Below are 21,187 nucleotides of genomic sequence, written 5' to 3'. Positions count from 1 at the left end.
CTCTCCTCTCTGCTATTCTAATATATACCCTCTCCTCTATACTATTCTAACATATACCCTCTCCTCTATACTATACTAATATATACCCTCTCCTCTCCTCTCGACTATTCTAACATATACCCTCTCCTCTCCTCTATACTATTGTAACATATACCCTCTCATCTCCTCTATACTATTCTAACATATACACTCTCCTCTATACTATTCTAACATATACCCTCTCCTCTATACTATTCTGACATATACCCTCTCCTCTATACTATTCTAACATATACCCTCTCCTCTATACTATACTAATATATACCCTCTCCTCTATACTATACTAACATATACCCTCTCCTCTCCTCTATACTATACTAATATATACCCTCTCCTCTCGACTATACTAACATATACCCTCTCCTCTCCTCTATACTATTGTAACATATACCCTCTCCTCTATACTATTCTAACATATACCCTCTCCTCTATACTATTCTAACATATACCCTCTCCTCTCTGCTATTCTAATATATACCCTCTCCTCTATACTATTCTAACATATACCCTCTCCTCTCTGCTATACTAACATATACCCTCTCTTCTATACTATACTAATATATACCCTCTCCTCTATACTATTCTAACATATACCCTCTCCTCTCCTCTCCTCTATACTATACTAACATATACCCTCTCCTCTATACTATTCTAACATATACCCTCTCCTCTCTGCTATACTAACATATACCCTCTCTTCTATACTATACTAATATATACCCTCTCCTCTATACTATTCTAATATATACCCTCTCCTCTATACTATACTAACATATACCCTCTCCTCTATACTATTCTAACATATACCCTCTCCTCTATACTATTCTAACATATACGCTCTCCTCTATACTATTCTAACATATACCCTCTCCTCTATACTATACTAATATATACCCTCTCCTCTATACTATTCTAACATATACCCTCTCCTCTATACTATTCTAACATATACCCTCTCCTCTATACTATTCTAACATATACCCTCTCCTCTATACTATTCTAACATATACCCTCTCCTCTATACTATTCTAACATATACCCTCTCCTCTATACTATTCTAACATATACCCTCTCCTCTATACTATTCTAATATATACCCTCTCCTCTATACTATTCTAATATATACCCTCTCCTCTATACTATACTAACATATACCCTCTCTTCTATACTATTGTAACATATACCCTCTCCTCTCTGCTATTCTAATATATACCCTCTCCTCTATACTATTCTAACATATACCCTCTCCTCTATACTATACTAATATATACCCTCTCCTCTCCTCTCGACTATTCTAACATATACCCTCTCATCTCCTCTATACTATTCTAACATATACACTCTCCTCTATACTATTCTAACATATACCCTCTCCTCTCCTCTATACTATTCTGACATATACCCTCTCCTCTATACTATTCTAACATATACCCTCTCCTCTATACTATACTAATATATACCCTCTCCTCTCGACTATTCTAACATATACCCTCTCCTCTCCTCTATACTATTGTAACATATACCCTCTCCTCTATACTATTCTAACATATACGCTCTCCTCTATACTATTCTAACATATACCCTCTCCTCTATACTATACTAATATATACCCTCTCCTCTATACTATTCTAACATATACCCTCTCCTCTATACTATTCTAACATATACCCTCTCCTCTATACTATACTAATATATACCCTCTCCTCTATACTATTCTAATATATACCCTCTCCTCTATACTATACTAACATATACCCTCTCCTCTATACTATTCTGACATATACCCTCTCCTCTATACTATACTAATATATACCCTCTCCTCTATACTATTCTAATATATACCCTCTCCTCTATACTATTCTAATATATACCCTCTCCTCTATACTATTCTAACATATACCCTCTCCTCTATACTATTCTAACATATACCCTCTCCTCTATACTATTCTAACATATACCCTCTCCTCTATACTATACTAACATATACCCTCTCCTCTCCTCTATACTATTGTAACATATACCCTCTCCTCTCCTCTATACTATTCTAACATATACCCTCTCCTCTATACTATTCTAACATATACCCTCTCCTCTATACTATTCTAACATATACCCTCTCCTCTATACTATACTAACATATACCCTCTCCTCTATACTATTCTAATATATACCCTCTCCTCTATACTATTCTAACATATACCCTCTCCTCTATACTATTCTAACATATACCCTCTCCTCTCCTCTATACTATACTAACATATACCCTCTCCTCTATAATATTCTAACATATACCCTCTCCTCTATACTATTCTAATATATACCCTCTCCTCTATACCATTGTAACATATACCCTCTCCTCTATACTATACTAACATATACCCTCTCCTCTATACTATACTAACATATACCCTCTCCTCTATACTATTCTAACATATACCCTCTCCTCTCCTCTATACTATTCTAATATATACCCTCTCCTCTCTGCTATTCTAACATATACCCTCTCCTCTATACTATACTAATATATACCCTCTCCTCTATACTATTCTAACATATACCCTCTCCTCTATACTATACTAACATATACCCTCTCCTCTCCTCTATACTATACTAACATATACCCTCTCCTCTATACTATTCTAACATATACCCTCTCCTCTATACTATTCTAATATATACCCTCTCCTCTATACCATTGTAACATATACCCTCTCCTCTCCTCTATACCATTGTAACATATACCCTCTCCTCTCCTCTATACCATTGTAATATATACCCTCTCCTCTATACTATACTAACATATACCCTCTCCTCTATACTATTCTAACATATACCCTCTCCTCTATACTATACTAATATATACCCTCTCCTCTATACTATACTAACATATACCCTCTCCTCTCCTCTATACTATACTAACATATACCCTCTCCTCTATACTATACTAATATATACCCTCTCCTCTATACTATACTAACATATACCCTCTCCTCTCCTCTATACTATACTAACATAAACCCTCTCCTCTCCTCTATACTATACTAACATATACCCTCTCCTCTCCTCTATACTATACTAACATAAACCCTCTCCTCTCCTCTATACTATACTAACATATACCCTCTCCTCTATACTATACTAATATATACCCTCTCCTCTATACTATACTAATATATACCCTCTCCTCTATACTATACTAATATATACCCTCTCCTCTATACTATACTAATATATACCCTCTCCTCTATACCATTGTAACATATACCCTCTCCTCTATACTATTGTAACATATACCCTCTCCTCTATACTATTCTAACATATTCCCTCTCCTCTCCTCTATACTATACTAACATATACCCTCTCCTCTATACTATACTAACATAAACCCTCTCCTCTCCTCTATACTATACTAACATATACCCTCTCCTCTATACTATACTAATATATACCCTCTCCTCTATACCATTGTAACATATACCCTCTCCTCTATACTATTGTAACATATACCCTCTCCTCTATACCATTGTAACATATACCCTCTCCTGTAGCTGGTCTGTACCGCTCGGTGCAGGCCCATCGCAGCCAGTCTCGTAGAGAGGGCAGTGCCCTACAGCAGGACCCTGGAACTCTGTATGACTTTAACCTGGACGAGGAACTGGAGCTGGATCTGGACGAGGAGACCATGGAGGCCATGTTTGGTCAGGACCTGGCCAGCGACACTGACATCCTGGGCATGTGGATCCCAGAGGTACTGGACTGGCCAACATGGGTGTGTGTGAGTGCAGCGAGGGTTTTGCTGCTTCTTTCCTCGCCTTAACTAATAAGGTCTTCATCCTGACTTCCACGTCACTAAACGTCTCACTCTTAGTAGGAGACTGAAGAGGAAGTTTAGGATTTAGACTCTCACCGGCTAACTTTCACTCACACACTCATTCACTTGGTGCTGTAAATGCTAACTGTCTGCTGAGAGAGGTTGAGGCTTACTCACTATCACACACACACACACACACACACACACACACACACACACACGCTCAAACTATCTCCCTGTCTCACACACACACACACACACACACACACACACACACACACACACACACACACGCTCAAACTATCTCCCTGTCTCACACACACACACACACACACACACACACACACACACACACACACACACACACGCTCAAACTATCTCCCTGTCACACACACGCACACGCACACACACGCTCAAACTATCTCCCTGTCTCACACACACACACACACACACACACACACACACACACACACACACGCTCAAACTATCTCCCTGTCACACACACGCACACGCACACACACGCTCAAACTATCTCCCTGTCTCACACACACACACACTCTCTACACCACACACACACACACACACACACACACACACACGCTCAGACTATCTCCCCTCTCTCTCACACACATTGCATCATGCTCTGCCACTGACTGCCCATGGCAGTGATTTCTGTCGTTAGCCTAACTAGCATGCAGTGGATGGGATGTCAATGGGGTTTGATTACAGTGGGTGGCATTGATCATCAAGTCTTGTTGCTTGTGGTTAATTCATGGCTAATCATCTTGTTGCTATGGTATCATGTTGTCTATACAGCTGTCATACTCACCTGTCTCTTGAAGTCTGTTAGTGGCATCATGCTATTGATGTCCTAGATTTGAACTGACTTTGTGTTTATGTCTCCGTGTGTCCCCTCCCCTCCCTGTCTCTGTGTCCCCTCCCTCCCTGTCTCTGTGTCCCCTCCCTGTCTCCCTGTCCCCTCCCTGTCTCTCTGTCCCCTCCCCTCCCTGTCTCTCTGTCCCCTCCCTGTCTCTCCGTGTCCCCTCCCTGTCTCCATGTCCCCTCCCTGTCTCTGTGTCCCCTTCCTGTCTCTGTGTCCCCTCCCTGTCTCTGTGTCCCTCCCTGTCTCTGTGTCCCCTCCCTGTCTCTGTGTCCCCTCCCTGTCTCTGTGTCCCCTCCTGTCTCTGTGTCCCTCCCTGTCTCCCTGTCCCCTCCCCTCCCTGTCTCTGTGTCCCCTCCCTGTCTCCCTGTCCCCTCCCCTCCCTGTCTCTGTGTCCCCTCCTCCCTGTCTCTGTGTCCCCTCCCTGTCTCCCTGTCCCCTCCCTGTCTCTCTGTCCCTCCTCCCTGTCTCTCTGTCCCCTCCCTGTCTCTCCGTGTCCCTCCCTGTCTCCCTGTCCCCTCCCTGTCTCCGTGTCCCCTCCCTCCCTGTCTCTGTGTCCTCTCCCCTCCCTGTCTCTGTGTCCCTCCCTGTCTCTGTGTCCCCTCCCTGTCTCCCTGTCCCCTCCCTGTCTCTGTGTCCCCTCCCTGTCTCCCTGTCCCCTCCCTGTCTCCGTGTCCCCTCCCTGTCTCCGTGTCCCCTCCCTGTCTCCCTGTCCCCTCCCTGTCTCCCTGTCCCCTCCCTGTCTCCCTGTCCCCTCCCTGTCTCTGTGTCCTCTCCCCTCCCTGTCTCTGTGTCCCCTCCCTGTCTCCCTGTCCCCTCCCTGTCTCCCTGTCCCTGTCTCCATGTCCCCTGGCAGCATGTGTGTGAGACAGAGGAACGAGACGAGGTGGTAGTATGTGAGTTGTGTGAGGCTAGCGTTGCCAACTTCAACCAGCACATGAAGAAGAGCCACCCTGGCTGCGGGCGCAGTGCCAACCGACAGGGCTACCGGAGCAACGGGTCCTATGTAGACGGATGGTTCGGGGGGGAGTGCGGCAGCGGTAACCCGTACTACCTCCTCTGTGGTAGCTGCCGGGACAAACACCTGGCGGTGAAGAGTAAAACCACAGTCCCCGTGACGGAGAGGTCAGTGGCGGACAGAAGGTGACACGCCAGGTTTTAATACAGACTGTGATTATGTACAACTATAACTTAAGATTCAATACACACTGTATCACAGTGACAAGACGACTGTAATCACTAACGCGTGTTGTGGTCCATGTTCAGATATAAGGGACTGGCCCCGGACCTCTTGGGGAAGCAGGACAGTGTCTATGAAGGTACTGCTTCTGATTAAACATGATGATTCACTTGTTCCAGAGGTTCTTGTCCCTGATCATATGAATGACTGGTCCACTGCAGCTTTATGGCTGATAGTACGACTGGTCCACTGCAGCTTTATGGCTGATAGTACGACTGGTCCACTGCAGCTTTATGGCTGATAGTACGACTGGTCCACTGCAGCTTTATGGCTGATAGTACGACTGGTCCACTGCAGCTTTATGGCTGATAGTATGACTGTGTTATTCTCTATAACCACATGGCTGATAGTATGACTGTGTTGTTCTCTATAACCACGTGGCTGATAGTATGACTGTGTTGTTCTCTGTAACCACGTGGCTGATAGTATGACTGTGTTATTCTCTATAACCACATGGCTGATAGTATGACTGTGTTATTCTCTATAACCACATGGCTGATAGTATGACTGTGTTATTCTCTATAACCACATGGCTGATAGTATGACTGTGTTATTCTCTATAACCACATGGCTGACAGTATGAGTGGTTATTCTCTATAACCACATGGCTGATAGTATGACTGTGTTGTTCTCTATAACCACGTGGCTGATAGTATGACTGTGTTGTTCTCTGTAACCACGTGGCTGATAGTATGACTGTGTTGTTCTCTATAACCACATGGCTGATAGTATGACTGTGTTGTTCTCTGTAACCACGTGGCTGATAGTATGACTGTGTTGTTCTCTGTAACCACGTGGCTGATAGTATGACTGTGTTGTTCTCTGTAACCACGTGGCTGATAGTATGACTGTGTTGTTCTCTATAACCACGTGGCTGATAGTATGACTGTGTTGTTCTCTTTAACCACGTGGCTGATAGTATGACTGTGTTGTTCTCTGTAACCACGTGGCTGATAGTATGACTGTGTTGTTCTCTGTAACCACGTGGCTGATAGTATGACTGTGTTGTTCTCTTTAACCACATGGCTGATAGTATGACTGTGTTGTTCTCTTTAACCACATGGCTGATAGTATGACTGTGTTGTTCTCTTTAACCACATGGCTGATAGTATGACTGTGTTGTTCTCTTTAACCACATGGCTGATAGTATGACTGTGTTGTTCTCTGTAACCCTTTCAGAGGAATGGGACATGCTGGATGTTGATGAGGAGGAGAGGTTAACTGGGGAGGAAGAGTTTGAGCTGCTGGCGGGACCGTTGGGTCTGAGTGAGCGCCGGGTCGTTCCAGAGGCCGTCCAGTTCCCCGACAGTGACCCCCTGGGGGCGTCCGTAGCCATGGTGACCGCCACCAACAGCATGGAGGAGACTCTGCTGCAGATAGGTGAGGGGCTGAGAAAAAAAAAAAAAAAAAACACACACACACACACACACACACACACACACACACACACACACACACACACACGCACAGAGAGACCCGGCTGCAGATACGTGAGGCTGTGAAACAGAACTGGTTTTAATAAACGTCTGTGTTTATGTTGTACCCGAAGAGTTCAAGTTATTTAACCCATACGGGACGGACATCCAGCGAAAAATCCTATCGCCATTAGCATAACAAAATGTAATATATTAATTTTTTCAAATACAGGACTATGTTATATCGTTTTATAGATACACCTCTCCTGAATCGAACCACGTTGTCCGATTTCAAAAAGGCTTTACAGCAAAAGCAAAACATTAGATTATGTTAGACGAGTATATCGTAAAAGTAGCCACATAGCCATTTTCCGACCAACTAGCATGCATCACAAATAACCAAAAAACAGCTAAATGCAGCACTAACCTTTGACAATCTTCATCAGATGACACACCTAGGACATCATGTTACACAATACATGCATTCTTTTGTTCGATAAAGTTCATATTTATATATAAAAACAGCATTTTACATCGGTGCGTAACGTTGACTAACTATTTTCCCTCAAATGCATCCGATGAAACAGCGCTACAATTTACTAAATTACTATTCGAAAACATTTTTAAAATGTAATATTGTCATTCTAAGATTTAAGATGAATATCTCTTGAAAGCACCTGTAATGCCAGATTTAAAAATAACTTTACTGGGTAATCACACTTTGCGATAAAAGGGGATGCGATACTCAGAACAATAGGCTAGCAATACAGATCAGCGCCATCTTGGAACAATCGCATATCAAATCTAGTCTTGTATACTATTGTCAATAATCCCTTACCTTTGATTATCTTCATCCTTAGGCACTTCCAGGAATCCCAGGTCCACAACAAATGTATTTTCGTTCGAAAAAGTTAATCCTTTACGTCCCAATAGCTTGTTGTTGTTAGCGCGTTCTGAAGGCTGCACCAAAAGTTCCGACGTGCGCGGGGCTACTCTTTCAACAAAATGAATTTTTTTCTTATTTAGGTTCGTTCAAACATGTCAAACGCTGTATAACATAAATCTTTAGGGCCTTTTTCAACCAGAGCTCCAATAAGATTCAAGGAGGACGATTGCATTGTCTTTATAAACGTTTCGAAAGGGGAGGGTAGCCAGGGCGCCGGCGTCATAATGGTGATGTCCCTCTCCGTGTGACCACGTCCCACAGCGTGTCATTCTGTCAGTTTTCACAGTAGGAGACTCAAATCACTTTGTAAAGACTGGGGACATCTAGTGGAAGCAATAGGAATTGCTCAATGAACCATTGCTCACTGTGTGATTTACAGGCAAACTGATGAAGTTGAGTCCGCAATTCAGAATTCCACATCCTGTTACGATCTGTCTCGGGGTTTTGCCTGCCATATGAGTTCTGTTATACTCACAGACACCATTCAAACAGTTTTAGAAACTTTAGGGTGTTTTCTATCCACAAGTATTAATTATATGCATATCCTAGCTTCTGAGTTTGAGTAGGAGGCCGTTTAAAATGGGCACACATTTTTTTCAAAAATCGCTGTAGCGCCCCCTATCCTAGGCGACCGTCAAGAGGTTAACCAGAAAGTCCATTTAGCAACAATAGTGGGAATGGTGAGATGTGTGCGGCCCTCTCTGTAATGTGGGTGGTGAGATGTGTACGGTCCTCTCTGTAATGTGGGTGGTTGAGATGTGTACGGTCCTCTCTGTAATGTGGGTGGTTGAGATGTGTACGGTCCTCTCTGTAATGTGGGTGGTTTAGATGTGTACGGTCCTCTCTGTAATGTGGGTGGTTGAGATGTGTACGGTCCTCTCTGTAATGTGGGTGGTTGAGATGTGTACGGTCGTCTCTGTAATGTGGGTGGTTGAGATGTGTACGGTCCTCTCTGTAATGTGGGTGGTTTAGATGTGTACGGTCCTCTCTGTAATGTGGGTGGTTGAGATGTGTACGGTCCTCTCTGTAATGTGGGTGGTTGTGATGTGTACGGTCCTCTCTGTAATGTGCGTGGTTGAGAAGTGTACGGTCCTCTCTGTAATGTGCGTGGTTGTGATGTGTACGGTCCTCTCTGTAATGTGGGTGGTTGAGATGTGTACGGTCCTCTCTGTAATGTGGGTGGTCTCAGAATGTGTACGGTCCTCTCTGTAATGTGGGTGGTTTAGATGTGTACGGTCCTCTCTGTAATGTGGTTGAGATGTGTACGGTCCTCTCTGTAATGTGGGTGGTTTAGATGTGTACGGTCCTCTCTGTAATGTGGGTGGTTGTGATGTGTACGGTCCTCTCTGTAATATGGGTGGTTTAGGTGTACGGTCCTCTCTGTAATGTGTACGGTCCTCTCTGTAATGTGGGTGGTTTAGATGTGTACGGTCCTCTCTGTAATGTGTACGGTCCTCTCTGTAATGTGGGTGGTTGAGATGTGTACGGTCCTCTCTGTAATCTGGGTGGTTTAGATGTGTACGGTCCTCTCTGTAATGTGGGTGGTTTAGAAGTGTACGGTCCTCTCTGTAATGTGGGTGGTTGTGATGTGTACGGTCCTCTCTGTAATATGGGTGGTTTAGATGTGTACGGTCCTCTCTGTAATGTGTACGGTCCTCTCTGTAATGTGGGTGGTTTAGGTGTACGGTCCTCTCTGTAATGTGTACGGTCCTCTCTGTAATATGGGTGGTTTAGGTGTACGGTCCTCTCTGTAATGTGTACGGTCCTCTCTGTAACGTGGGTGGTTCAGTGTTCCCCTGTTATATGTCCATTTTGTGGGGTTGTATTGTACATTGTGCGTGTGTGTGTTTCCCAGGCTGCCAGGGCGCGGTGGAGAACAGCTCCTCAGGCAGAGTGACTCTGGGTGAGCAGGCTGCAGCCCTGGACAACCCCCATGACAGGGTCGTGGCTCTGAGGAGGGTGACCTCTGCAGCGCAGGTTCTCCTGGCCAGGACCATGGTGATGAGGGCCCTGTCTCTACTCTCTGTCAGGTGGGTCTGTCTGTAGGACTGGTTGTAGACTAGGTGTAGGACTGGTGGTAGACTAGGTGTAGGACTGGGTGTAGACTAGGTGTAGACTAGGTGTAGGCTGGGTGTAGACTGGGTGTAGACTAGATGTAGGACTGGTTGTAGACTCTCTCTCTCTGTCTCGCTCTGTCTCTCTCTCTCTCGGTTCTGTCTGTCTCTCTGTCTGTCTCTCTCGGTTCTCTCTGTCTCTGGCTCTCTGTCTGTCTCTCTCTGTCTCCCTGGTGTCTGTCTGTCTCTCTCGGTTGTCTCTGTCTCTCTCTGTCTCCCTGGTGTCTGTCTGTCTCTCTCGGTTCTCTCTGTCTCTGTCTCTCTCTGTCTCCCTGGGGTCTGTCTGTCTCGTTGGTGTCTGTCTGTCTCTCTCGGTTCTCTCTGTCTCCCTGGTGTCTGTCTGTCTCTCTCTGTCTCGTTGGTGTCTGTCTGTCTCTCTCGGTTCTCTCTGTCTCCCTGGTGTCTGTCTGTCAGTGTCTGTCTCTCTCTGTCTCTGTCTCTGTCTGTCTCGTTGGTGTCTGTCTGTCTCTCTCTGTCTCGTGGTGTCTGTCTGTCTCTCTCGGTTCTCTCTGTCTCTGTCTCCCTGGTGTCTGTCGGTTCTCTCTGTCTCCCTGGTGTCTGTCTGTCTCTCTCTGTTCTCTCTGTCTCCCTGGTGTCTGTCTGTCTCTCTCTGTCTCGTTGGTGTCTGTCTGTCGGTGTCTGTCTGTCTCTCTCGGTTCTCTCTGTCTCCCTGGTGTCTGTCTGTCAGTGTCTGTCTGTCTGTCTCTCTCTGTCTCGTTGGTGTCTGTCTGACTCTCTCGGTTCTCTCTGTCTCTGTCTCCCTGGTGTCTGTCTGACTCTCTCGGTTCTCTCTGTCTCTGTCTCCCTGGTGTATTTCTGTCTCTCTCTGTCTCGATCTCTCTCCATTCATCTCATTTTCCACTGTGTTTAGTTGGTGTCAGTGTATAAGGGTGAACTGCATCGCAAGTACTGTATGTTTATGTGTATGGCTGTCTCTCTCTCCCCTCCTCTCTCTCCCCTCCTCTCTCTCCCCTCCTCTCTCTCCCTCCCCTCTCTCTCCCCTCCTCTCTCTCTCCCTCCTCTCTCTCCCTCCTCTCTCTCCCCTCCTCTCTCTCTCCCTCCTCTCTCTCCCTTCCCTCTCTCTCCCCTCCCCTCTCTCTCCCTCCTCTCTCTCTCCCTCCTCTCTCTCTCTCCCTCCTCTCTCTCCCTCTCCTCTCTCTCTCCTCCTCTCTCTCCCCTCCTCTCTCTCCCTCTCTCTCTCTCCCTCCTCTCTCTCTCCCCTCTCTCTCTCCCCTCCTCTCTCTCTCTCCCTCCTCTCTCTCTCCTCTCTCTCTCTCCTCTCTCTCCCCTCCTCTCTCTCCCTCCTCTCTCTCTCCCTCTCTCTCTCCCTCCCTCTCTCTCCTCCTCTCTCTCTCCCTCCTCTCTCTCCCTCCTCTCTCTCTCCCTCCTCTCTCTCTCTCCCCTCCTCTCTCTCCCTCTCCTCCTCTCTCTCCCTCCTCTCTCTCTCTCTCTCCTCTCTCTCTCTCCCTCCTCTCTCTCTCCCTCTCTCTCTCTCTCCCTCCTCTCTCCCCTCCTCTCTCCCTCCTCTCTCCCCTCCTCTCTCCCTCCTCTCTCTCCCCTCCTCTCTCTCTCTCCTCCTCTCTCTCCCTCCTCTCTCTCTCTCTCTCCTCTCCTCTCTCTCTCTCCTCTCTCTCTCTCTCTCCCCTCCTCTCTCTCTCTCCCCTCCTCTCTCTCTCTCTCCCCTCCTCTCTCTCCCTCCTCTCTCTCTCCCTCCTCTCTCTCCCCTCCTCTCTCTCTCCCCTCCTCTCTCTCTCCCCTCCTCTCTCTCCCCTCTCTCTCCCCTCCTCTCTCTCTCCCCTCTTTCTCTCTCCCTCCCCTCTCTCTCCCCCCTCTCTCTCAGTGGTTCTAGCTGCAGCCTGGCAGCAGGGTTGGAGTCCCTGGGTCTGACAGACATCAGGACCCTAGTCAGACTGATGTGTCTGGCTGCAGCAGGGCGAGCCGGCCTCTCCACCAGCCCTACAGCTGGATCAGGGGCCTCAGAGCGGCCCCGCGGGGCCACCAAGGCCAGTAAACCTATCTCCTGTCTGGCATATCTCAGTACGGCTGTGGGTTGTCTGGCCTCCAACAGCCCCAACGCTGCCAAGCTACTGGTCCAGCTCTGCACACAGGTAACAACAGATACACAACTCAGACTCACACAAAGATAGTAGAATGGAAGAGAAAGAGGAAGTTACCAGTTCTCTACTGCACTCAACAACAACAAGTTCAAGTCAGCACAACCTTAGTCCTCAGCACCAGACTTATGCAATACTTAACATGACCTATACAAATCACATTTTATTGGTCACATGCACACTTTTCAGTGTTAAATTAACACACCGTTTAGTGTAAAGTATATTTATTTTTTTGCATATTTCCCAGAGTGCCTTACCTTTGGAGTGAATTGTAGTTACTAGCCAAGACTGTATTTGTTATTGACAGAGATTGTTGCAGTCATTTAGTTTTTGTTGTCCTGTGGGTTTCATCAAGCCAGATCATTAAAATAAAAATGTTCAACACAATACAACAAGTATTTAACGAGGCCTTATTTTGCCAAGTTTGACACTAATACAGTAGTCTGAAACTCCTGGTTTTCAGGTCTGCAAGTCACCTTATGATGGTTGGCAAAGTGATGTGTAATTCCCATTGGAATGGGAAGACTAAGATATGAGACTATCTAAACTGGAATAACCATTTCAGTAACGTCTGCAATAACTACAAAGTAACAGATTGGATTAGTTGAGAAAAATGTTATTCATATTTGAGTATCATAACATGAATTAATCAATCAATGTACTACATGTAAAAACATAGATATTGAGGGGAAAAAAACGATTCTAAAAATCAACCTGCAATAGAGCATGCTGGGAAATATGATAATGATAGGCGTGGTTTAATACTGGTTATAAACACCAACACTGGGGTTATTTTAGACCAATTAGTGTTAATTTAACACCTGAATCAACACTAGAAATGTAACTGAAAAGTCAAAACTAGGTAACACTGACCAATGTGCTGTGTACGATACAGCTGGAATAACTCCCAGCATTCCTTGCTTCTTGATTCTCTGGTTCCGCTCGGTCAGTGTTGAATTCATTGAGTTGTTTCCATCGACTGTAATGGTTTATTTGTTGATATTCTTTGTGTTGAGGTTGTTCCTTCTGCTTTTTTATTTGAATTTTAATTGGAATGTAAATTGTTCTTCCTGTTGTGAGAAAGTGTTCGTACTCAGGGCACCATTTGGGAATGAGATCCTGGTCTCAGCTGGGCTGCCCTGAATAAATCAAACGCTCCGACGGAGATGAACCTGGCGCCCGTAGACGACCCCCGTACAGCGTGTTAGGGTGCCTCTGACTGATCTAGAACCTGTATATCTATCCGTCTCTAGAACCTGATCTCCGCGGCAACGGGGATGAACCTGACCACGGTAGACGACCCCGTCCAGAGGAAGTTCCTCCCCAGCTTCCTGAGGGGCGTGGCCGAGGAGAACAAGCTTGTGACGTCACCCAATTTCGTGGTCACCCAGGCCCTCGTGGCCCTGCTCGCTGACAAAGGGGCCCGGCTCAGACCCAACTATGACAAGACCGACGTGGAGAAGAGAGGTTCGTAGACCTGGAGTCGGCTGCTGTGGTCCTCAGAGATTTCTAGGCATTGCGATATTATCATACGCTGTCTGTCATCGACATGTCATTATGCCGTGTCGTCATATTCAATAGAGTTTTGTAATGACGATTTGTCAGTTTTGTTTGTAAAATTGCATTATGGGATGAACAAAGATATTTCTCAGCTCATTTAGAATGTTTCATTTAAGAAATGGTTGAAATGTGGGGAGGGGGGGGCAGTGATTGTAGACTTGTAGTCGCCTTGTATTTTCAGATAGTCTGCATGGATGACATGTACATCCAGACATGTAGCTACTAGCTAATGGTAGCAGTTTGTGCTAGCCTCCATAGTACCCATGCTAGTTGTCATTATTACCGTAGTGATTTGGACCAGGCATTGTGTTATGTTATAATTTAACATCCTCTCATCTCTTCCCCAAATCACTCACCGGTCCTTCTTCCACCCCTTTGTTTTCGTTCCAGCAGGTTTAATTGCACATTTGTATACCCATCCTTCCTATAATCCCACTGCTGTAGGACCACTGGAGCTGGCCAACGCGCTGGCTGCTTGCTGCCTGTCTTCTCGCCTGTCCTCGGGACACCGTCAGTGGGCCGCTCAGCAGCTGGTCCGCACGCTGGCCGCTCACGACAGAGACAACCAGAGCCGGCCGCAAACCTTTGCCGACATGGCTGGTGACCTGCGCAAGTGCTCTTCTGTGAAGTTGGAGGCTCACCAGAGCAGGGTGAGTACTGGAAGGGTTAGGGGTGGAGGGTTAGGGTGGAGGGTTAGGGTGGAGGGTTAGGGGTAGAGGGTTAGGGGTGGAGGGTTAGGGGTGGAGGGTTAGGGGTGGAGGGTTAGGGGTGGAGGGTTAGGGTGGAGGGTTAGGGGTGGAGGGTTAGGGTGGAGGGTTAGGGTGGAGGGTTAGGGGTGGAGGGTTAGGGTGGAGGGTTAGGGGTGGAGGGTTAGGGGTGGAGGGTTAGGGTGGAGGGTTAGGGTGGAGGGTTAGGGTTAGGGGTGGAGGGTTAGGGGTGGAGGGTTAGGGTGGAGGGTTAGGGTGGAGGGTTAGGGTGGAGGGTTAGGGGTGAAGGGTTAGGGGTGGAGGGTTAGGGTGGAGGGTTAGGGGTGGAGGGTTAGGGTGGAGGGTTAGGGTGAGTAGGGGTTAGGTTGGAGGGTTAGGGGTAGAGGGTTAGGGTGGAGGGTTAGGGGTGGAGGGTTAGGGTAGAGGGTTAGGGTGGAGGGTTAGGGTGAGTAGGGGTAGAGGGTTAGGGGTGGAGGGTTAGGGGTGGAGGGTTAGGGTGGAGGGTTAGGGTGGAGGGTTAGGGTTAGGGGTGGAGGGTTAGGGGTGGAGGGTTAGGGTGGAGGGTTAGGGGTGGAGGGTTAGGGGTGAAGGGTTAGGGGTGGAGGGTTAGGGTGGAGGGTTAGGGGTGGAGGGTTAGGGTGGAGGGTTAGGGTGAGTAGGGGTTAGGTTGGAGGGTTAGGGGTAGAGGGTTAGGGTGGAGGGTTAGGGGTGGAGGGTTAGGGTAGAGGGTTAGGGTGGAGGGTTAGGGTGAGTAGGGGTAGAGGGTTAGGGGTGGAGGGTTAGGGGTGGAGGGTTAGGGTGGAGGGTTAGGGTGGAGGGTTAGGGTGAGTAGGGGTAGAGGGTGGAGGGGTAGAGGGTTAGGGTGAGTAGGGGTGGAGGGTTAGGGGTGGAGGGTTAGGGTGGAGGGTTAGGGTGAGTAGGGGTAGAGGGTGGAGGGGTAGAGGGTTAGGGGTAGAGGGTTAGGGTGAGTAGGGGTGGAGGGTTAGGGTGGAGGGTTAGGGTGAGTAGGGGTAGAGGGTGGAGGGGTAGAGGGTTAGGGGTAGAGGGTTAGGGTGAGTAGGGGTGGAGGGTTAGGGGTGGAGGGTTAGGGGTGGAGGGTTAGGGTGAGTAGGGGTGGAGGGTTAGGGGGGAGGGGGTGGAGGGTTAGGGGTGGAGGGTTAGGGGTGGAGGGTTAGGGTGGAGGGTTAGGGTGAGTAGGGGTGGAGGGTTAGGGGTGGAGGGTTAGGGGTGGAGGGTTAGGGTGGAGGGTTAGGGTGAGTAGGGGTAGAGGGTGGAGGGGTAGAGGGTTAGGGGTGAAGGGTTAGGGTTAGGGTGGAGGGTTAGGGTGAGTAGGGGTAGAGGTAGAGGGTTAGGGGTGAAGGGTTAGGGTGGAGGGTTAGGGTGAGTAGGGGTTAGGGTAGAGGGTTAGGGTGAGTAGGGGTAGAGGGTTAGGGTGAGTAGGGGTTAGGGGTGGAGGGTTAGGGTAGAGGGTTAGGGTGAGTAGGGGTTAGGTTGGAGGGTTAGGGGTAGAGGGTTAGGGTGGAGGGTTAGGGGTGGAGGGTTAGGGTAGAGGGTTAGGGTGGAGGGTTAGGGTGAGTAGGGGTAGAGGGTTAGGGGTGGAGGGTTAGGGTTAGGGTGGAGGGTTAGGGTGGAGGGTTAGGGTGAGTAGGGGTTAGGGTGAGTAGGGGTTAGGGGTGGAGGGTTAGGGTTAGGGTGGAGGGTTAGGGTGAGTAGGGGTTAGGGTGGAGGGTTAGGGTGAGTAGGGGTTAGGGTGGAGGGTTAGGGTGAGTAGGGGTTAGGGTGGAGGGTTAGGGTGAGTAGGGGTTAGAGGTGGAGGGTTAGGGTGGAGGGTTAGGATAGAGGGTGGTTAGGATAGAGGGTGGTTAGGGTAGAGGGTTAGGGTAGAGGGTTAGGGTAGAGAGTTAGGGTAGAGGGTTAGGGTAGAGGGTGGTTAGGGTAGAGGGTTAGGGGTAGAGGGTTAGGGTAGAGGGTTAGGGGTAGAGGGTTAGGGTAGAGGGTTAGAGGTAGAGGGTTAGGGGTAGAGGGTTAGGGGTAGAGGGTTAGGGTAGAGGGTTAGGGGTAGAGAGTTAGGGGTAGAGGGTTAGGGGTAGAGGGTTAGGGGTAGAGGGTTAGGGTAGAGGGTTAGGGGTAGAGAGTTAGGGGTAGAGGGTTAGGGTACAGGGTTAGGGTAGAGGGTGGTTAGGGTAGAGGGTGGTTAGGGTAGAGGGTTAGGGGTAGAGGGTTAGGGTAGAGGGTTAGGGGTAGAGAGTTAGGGGTAGAGGGTTAGGGGTAGAGGGTTAGGGTAGAGAGTTAGGGGTAGAGGGTTAGGGGTAGAGGGTTAGGGTAGAGGGTTAGGGGTAGAGGGTTAGGGGTAGAGGGTTAGGGGTAGAGGGTTAGGGTAGAGGGTTAGGGTAGAGGGTTAGGGGTAGAGGGTTAGGGGTAGAGGGTTAGGGGTAGAGAGTTAGGGGTAGAGGGTTAGGGGTAGAGGGTTAGGGTAGAGGGTTAGGGGTAGAGGGTTAGGGGTAGAGAGTTAGGGGTAGAGGGTTAGGGGTAGAGGGTGGTTAGGGGTAGAGGGTGGTTAGGGTAGAGGGTGGTTAGGGTAGAGGGTTAGGGGTAGAGGGTTAGGGTAGAGGGTGGTTAGGGTAGAGGGTTAGGGGTAGAGAGTTAGGGGTAGAGGGTTAGGGGTAGAGAGTTAGGGGTAGAGAGTTAGGGGTAGAGAGTTAGGGGTAGAGGGTTAGGGGTAGAGGGTTAGGGGTAGAGGGTTAGGGGTAGAGGGTTAGGGTTAGGGGTAGAGGGTTAGGGGTAGAGGGTTAGGGGTAGAGGGTTAGGGTAGAGAGTTAGGGGTAGAGGGTTAGGGTAGAGGGTGGTTAGGGTAGAGGGTGGTTAGGGTAGAGGGTGGTTAGGGTTCAGACCTTTGCCGACATGGTGGTGACCTGGTCAAGTGCTCTTCTGTCACGTTGGAGGCTCACCAGAGCAGAGAGTTCTGTGTGTCTTCTGGTATAGAATACACTGTGTAGGGTGGTAGAACCAGGGAAATAGAACCCTCTAGTTCTGTGTGTTTACTGGTGTAGAATACACTGTGTAGGGTGGTAGAACCAGGGAAATAGAACCCTCTAGTTCTGTGTGTTTACTGGTGTATAATACACTGTGTAGGGTAGTAGAACCAGGGAAATAGAACCCTCTAGTTCTGTGTGTTTACTGGTAGGGTAGTAGAACCAGGGAAATAGAACCCTCTAGTTCTGTGTGTTTACTGGTGTAGAATACACTGTGTAGGGTAGTAGAACCAGGGAAATAGAACCCTCTAGTTCTGTGTGTTTACTGGTGTATAATACACTGTGTAGGGTAGTAGAACCAGGGAAATAGAACCCTCTAGTTCTGTGTGTTTACTGGTGTATAATACACTGTGTAGGGTAGTAGAACCAGGGAAATAGAACCCTCTAGTTCTGTGTGTTTACTGGTGTAGAATACACTGTGTAGGGTAGTAGAACCAGGGAAATAGAACCCTCTAGTTCTGTGTGTTTACTGGTGTATAATACACTGTGTAGGGTAGTAGAACCAGGGAAATAGAACCCTCTAGTTCTGTGTGTTTACTGGTATAGAATACACTGTGTAGGGTAGTAGAACCAGGGAAATAGAACCCTCTAGTTCTGTGTGTTTACTGGTGTAGAATACACTGTGTAGGGTAGTAGAACCAGGGAAATAGAACCCTCTAGTTCTGTGTGTTTACTGGTATAGAATACACTGTGTAGGGTAGTAGAACCAGGGAAATAGAACCCTCTAGTTCTGTGTGTTTACTGGTATAGAATACACTGTGTAGGGTAGTAGAACCAGGGAAATAGAACCCTCTAGTTCTGTGTGTTTACTGGTATAGAATACACTGTGTAGGGTGGTAGAACCAGGGAAATAGAACCCTCTAGTTCTGTGTGTTTACTGGTGTAGAATACACTGTGTAGGGTGGTAGAACCAGGGAAATAGAACCCTCTAGTTCTGTGTGTTTACTGGTGTAGAATACACTGTGTAGGGTAGTAGAACCAGGGAAATAGAACCCTCTAGTTCTGTGTGTTTACTGGTGTAGAATACACTGTGTAGGGTAGTAGAACCAGGGAAATAGAACCCTCTAGTTCTGTGTGTTTACTGGTATAGAATACACTGTGTAGGGTGGTAGAACCAGGGAAATAGAACCCTCTAGTTCTGTGTGTTTACTGGTGTAGAATACACTGTGTAGGGTGGTAGAACCAGGGAAATAGAACCCTCTAGTTCTGTGTGTTTACTGGTATAGAATACACTGTGTAGGGTAGTAGAACCAGGGAAATAGAACCCTCTAGTTCTGTGTGTTTACTGGTGTATAATACACTGTGTAGGGTGGTAGAACCAGGGAAATAGAACCCTCTAGTTCTGTGTGTTTACTGGTGTAGAATACACTGTGTAGGGTAGTAGAACCAGGGAAATAGAACCCTCTAGTTCTGTGTGTTTACTGGTGTAGAATACACTGTGTAGGGTGGTAGAACCAGGGAAATAGAACCCTCTAGTTCTGTGTGTTTACTGGTGTGTAATACACTGTGTAGGGTGGTAGAACCAGGGAAATAGAACCCTCTAGTTCTGTGTGTTTACTGGTGTAGAATACACTGTGTAGGGTGGTAGAACCAGGGAAATAGAACCCTCTAGTTCTGTGTGTTTACTGGTGTATAATACACTGTGTAGGGTGGTAGAACCAGGGAAATAGAACCCTCTAGTTCTGTGTGTTTACTGGTGTGGAATACACTGTGTAGGGTGGTAGAACCAGGGAAATAGAACCCTCTAGTTCTGTGTGTTTACTGGTGTAGAATACACTGTGTAGGGTAGTAGAACCAGGGAAATAGAACCCTCTAGTTCTGTGTGTTTACTGGTGTATAATACACTGTGTAGGGTGGTAGAACCAGGGAAATAGAACCCTCTAGTTCTGTGTGTTTACTGGTGTAGAATACACTGTGTAGGGTGGTAGAACCAGGGAAATAGAACCCTCTAGTTCTGTGAGCAGAGCCACCTTGAAGTCTTTCTTGCCGTTGTCAAGGTTGCCCAAACTGTTCTAACAGAACCACTCTGACCCCATTAGAGGAATAGTCTCTTCCCCTCCACTCATGTTCCTGATCTCTCTGTCCTTCCTTTCATCTCCATTTGTTCCTGAAATGTTACTTCCTAAATTAGTCTGCAGCCTGCAGCCTGTACTCCCTTTCTACTCCCCTCTCTACTCCCCTCTCTACTCCCCTTCTACCCCCTCTCTACTCCCCTCTCTACTCCCCTCTCTACTCCCCTTCTACCCCCTCTCTACTCCCCTCTCTATCCCCTCTCTACTCCCCTCTCTACTCCCTCTCTACTCCCCTCTCTACTCCCCTTCTACCCCCTCTCTACTCCCCTTCTACCCCCTCTCCACTCCCCTCTCTATCCCCTCTCTACTCCCCTCTCTACTCCCTCTCTACTCCCCTCTCTACTCCCCTTCTACCCCCTCTCTACTCCCCTCTCTACTCCCTCTCTACTCCCCTCTCTATCCCCTCTCTACTCCCCTCTCTACTCCCCTCTCTACTCCCTCTCTACTCCCCTCTCTACTCCCCTCTCTCCTCCCCCTCTCCTCCCCTCTCTACTCCCCTCTCTACTCCTCTCTCTACTCCCTCTCTATTCCCCCCTCTCCTCCCTCTCTACTCCCCTCTCTACTCCATCTCTACTCCCCCCTCTACTCCCCCTCTATTCCCCCCTCTCCTCCCTCTCTACTCCCCTCTCTACTCCATCTCTACTCCCCCCTCTCCTCCCTCTCTACTCCCCTCTCTATCCCCTCTCTACTCCCCTCTCTACTCCCCTCTCTGTCCTGTTGGTTTTCTCTTCTATCTGATCATTAACCCACCTGGTGTCTGAGGTCTAAATCAGTCCCTGATCATTAACCCACCTGGTGTCTGAGGTCTGAATCAGTCCCTGATCATTAACCCACCTGGTGTCTGAATCAGTCCCTGATCATTAACCCGTCTGGGGTCTGAATCAGTCCCTGATCATTAACCCACCTGGTGTCTGAGGTCTAAATCAGTCCCTGATCATTAACCCACCTGGTGTCTGAGGTCTGAATCAGTCCCTGATCATTAACCCACCTGGTGTCTGAATCAGTCCCTGATCATTAACCCACCTGGTGTCTGGGGTCTGAATCAGTCCCTGATCATTAACCCACCTGGTGTCTGGGGTCTAAATCAGTCCCTGATCATTAACCCACCTGGTGTCTGGGGTCTAAATCAGCCCCTGATCATTAACCCACCTGGTGTCTGGGGTCTAAATCAGTCCCTGAGAGGTCTGAATCAGTCCCTGATCATTAACCCACCTGGTGTCTGAGGTCTGAATCTGTCACGGCTGTCGTAGAGAAGAG

At 47.8% G+C, this 21,187-nt stretch overlaps 1 protein-coding gene across 16 annotated transcripts in view; it reads left to right on the top strand.

Moving 5' to 3' along the window:
• The window catches only part of LOC106595038 (probable E3 ubiquitin-protein ligase HERC1), a 290,635-nt gene that overhangs the window by 198,468 nt on the left and 70,980 nt on the right, over positions 1-21,187 (top strand). For 9 of the 16 annotated variants that reach the window (XM_045708500.1, XM_045708507.1, XM_045708508.1 and 6 more), the window contains exons 49-56: positions 3,588-3,814; positions 5,587-5,873; positions 5,997-6,049; positions 7,150-7,350; positions 10,187-10,361; positions 12,286-12,553; positions 13,813-14,026; positions 14,510-14,769. In XM_045708500.1, the coding sequence (XP_045564456.1) occupies positions 3,588-3,814; positions 5,587-5,873; positions 5,997-6,049; positions 7,150-7,350; positions 10,187-10,361; positions 12,286-12,553; positions 13,813-14,026; positions 14,510-14,769 (1,685 nt within the window). The remainder of the gene's footprint in view (positions 1-3,587; positions 3,815-5,586; positions 5,874-5,996; positions 6,050-7,149; positions 7,351-10,186; positions 10,362-12,285; positions 12,554-13,812; positions 14,027-14,509; positions 14,770-21,187) is intronic. The other 7 variants (XM_045708515.1, XM_045708512.1, XM_045708504.1 and 4 more) reach the window with 6 other exon arrangements.

Source organism: Salmo salar, chromosome ssa26 (genome assembly GCF_905237065.1).
Source record: "Salmo salar chromosome ssa26, Ssal_v3.1, whole genome shotgun sequence".
Classification (NCBI taxonomy): domain Eukaryota; kingdom Metazoa; phylum Chordata; class Actinopteri; order Salmoniformes; family Salmonidae; genus Salmo; species Salmo salar.
This window is presented reverse-complemented; position numbering and strand designations above follow the sequence as displayed.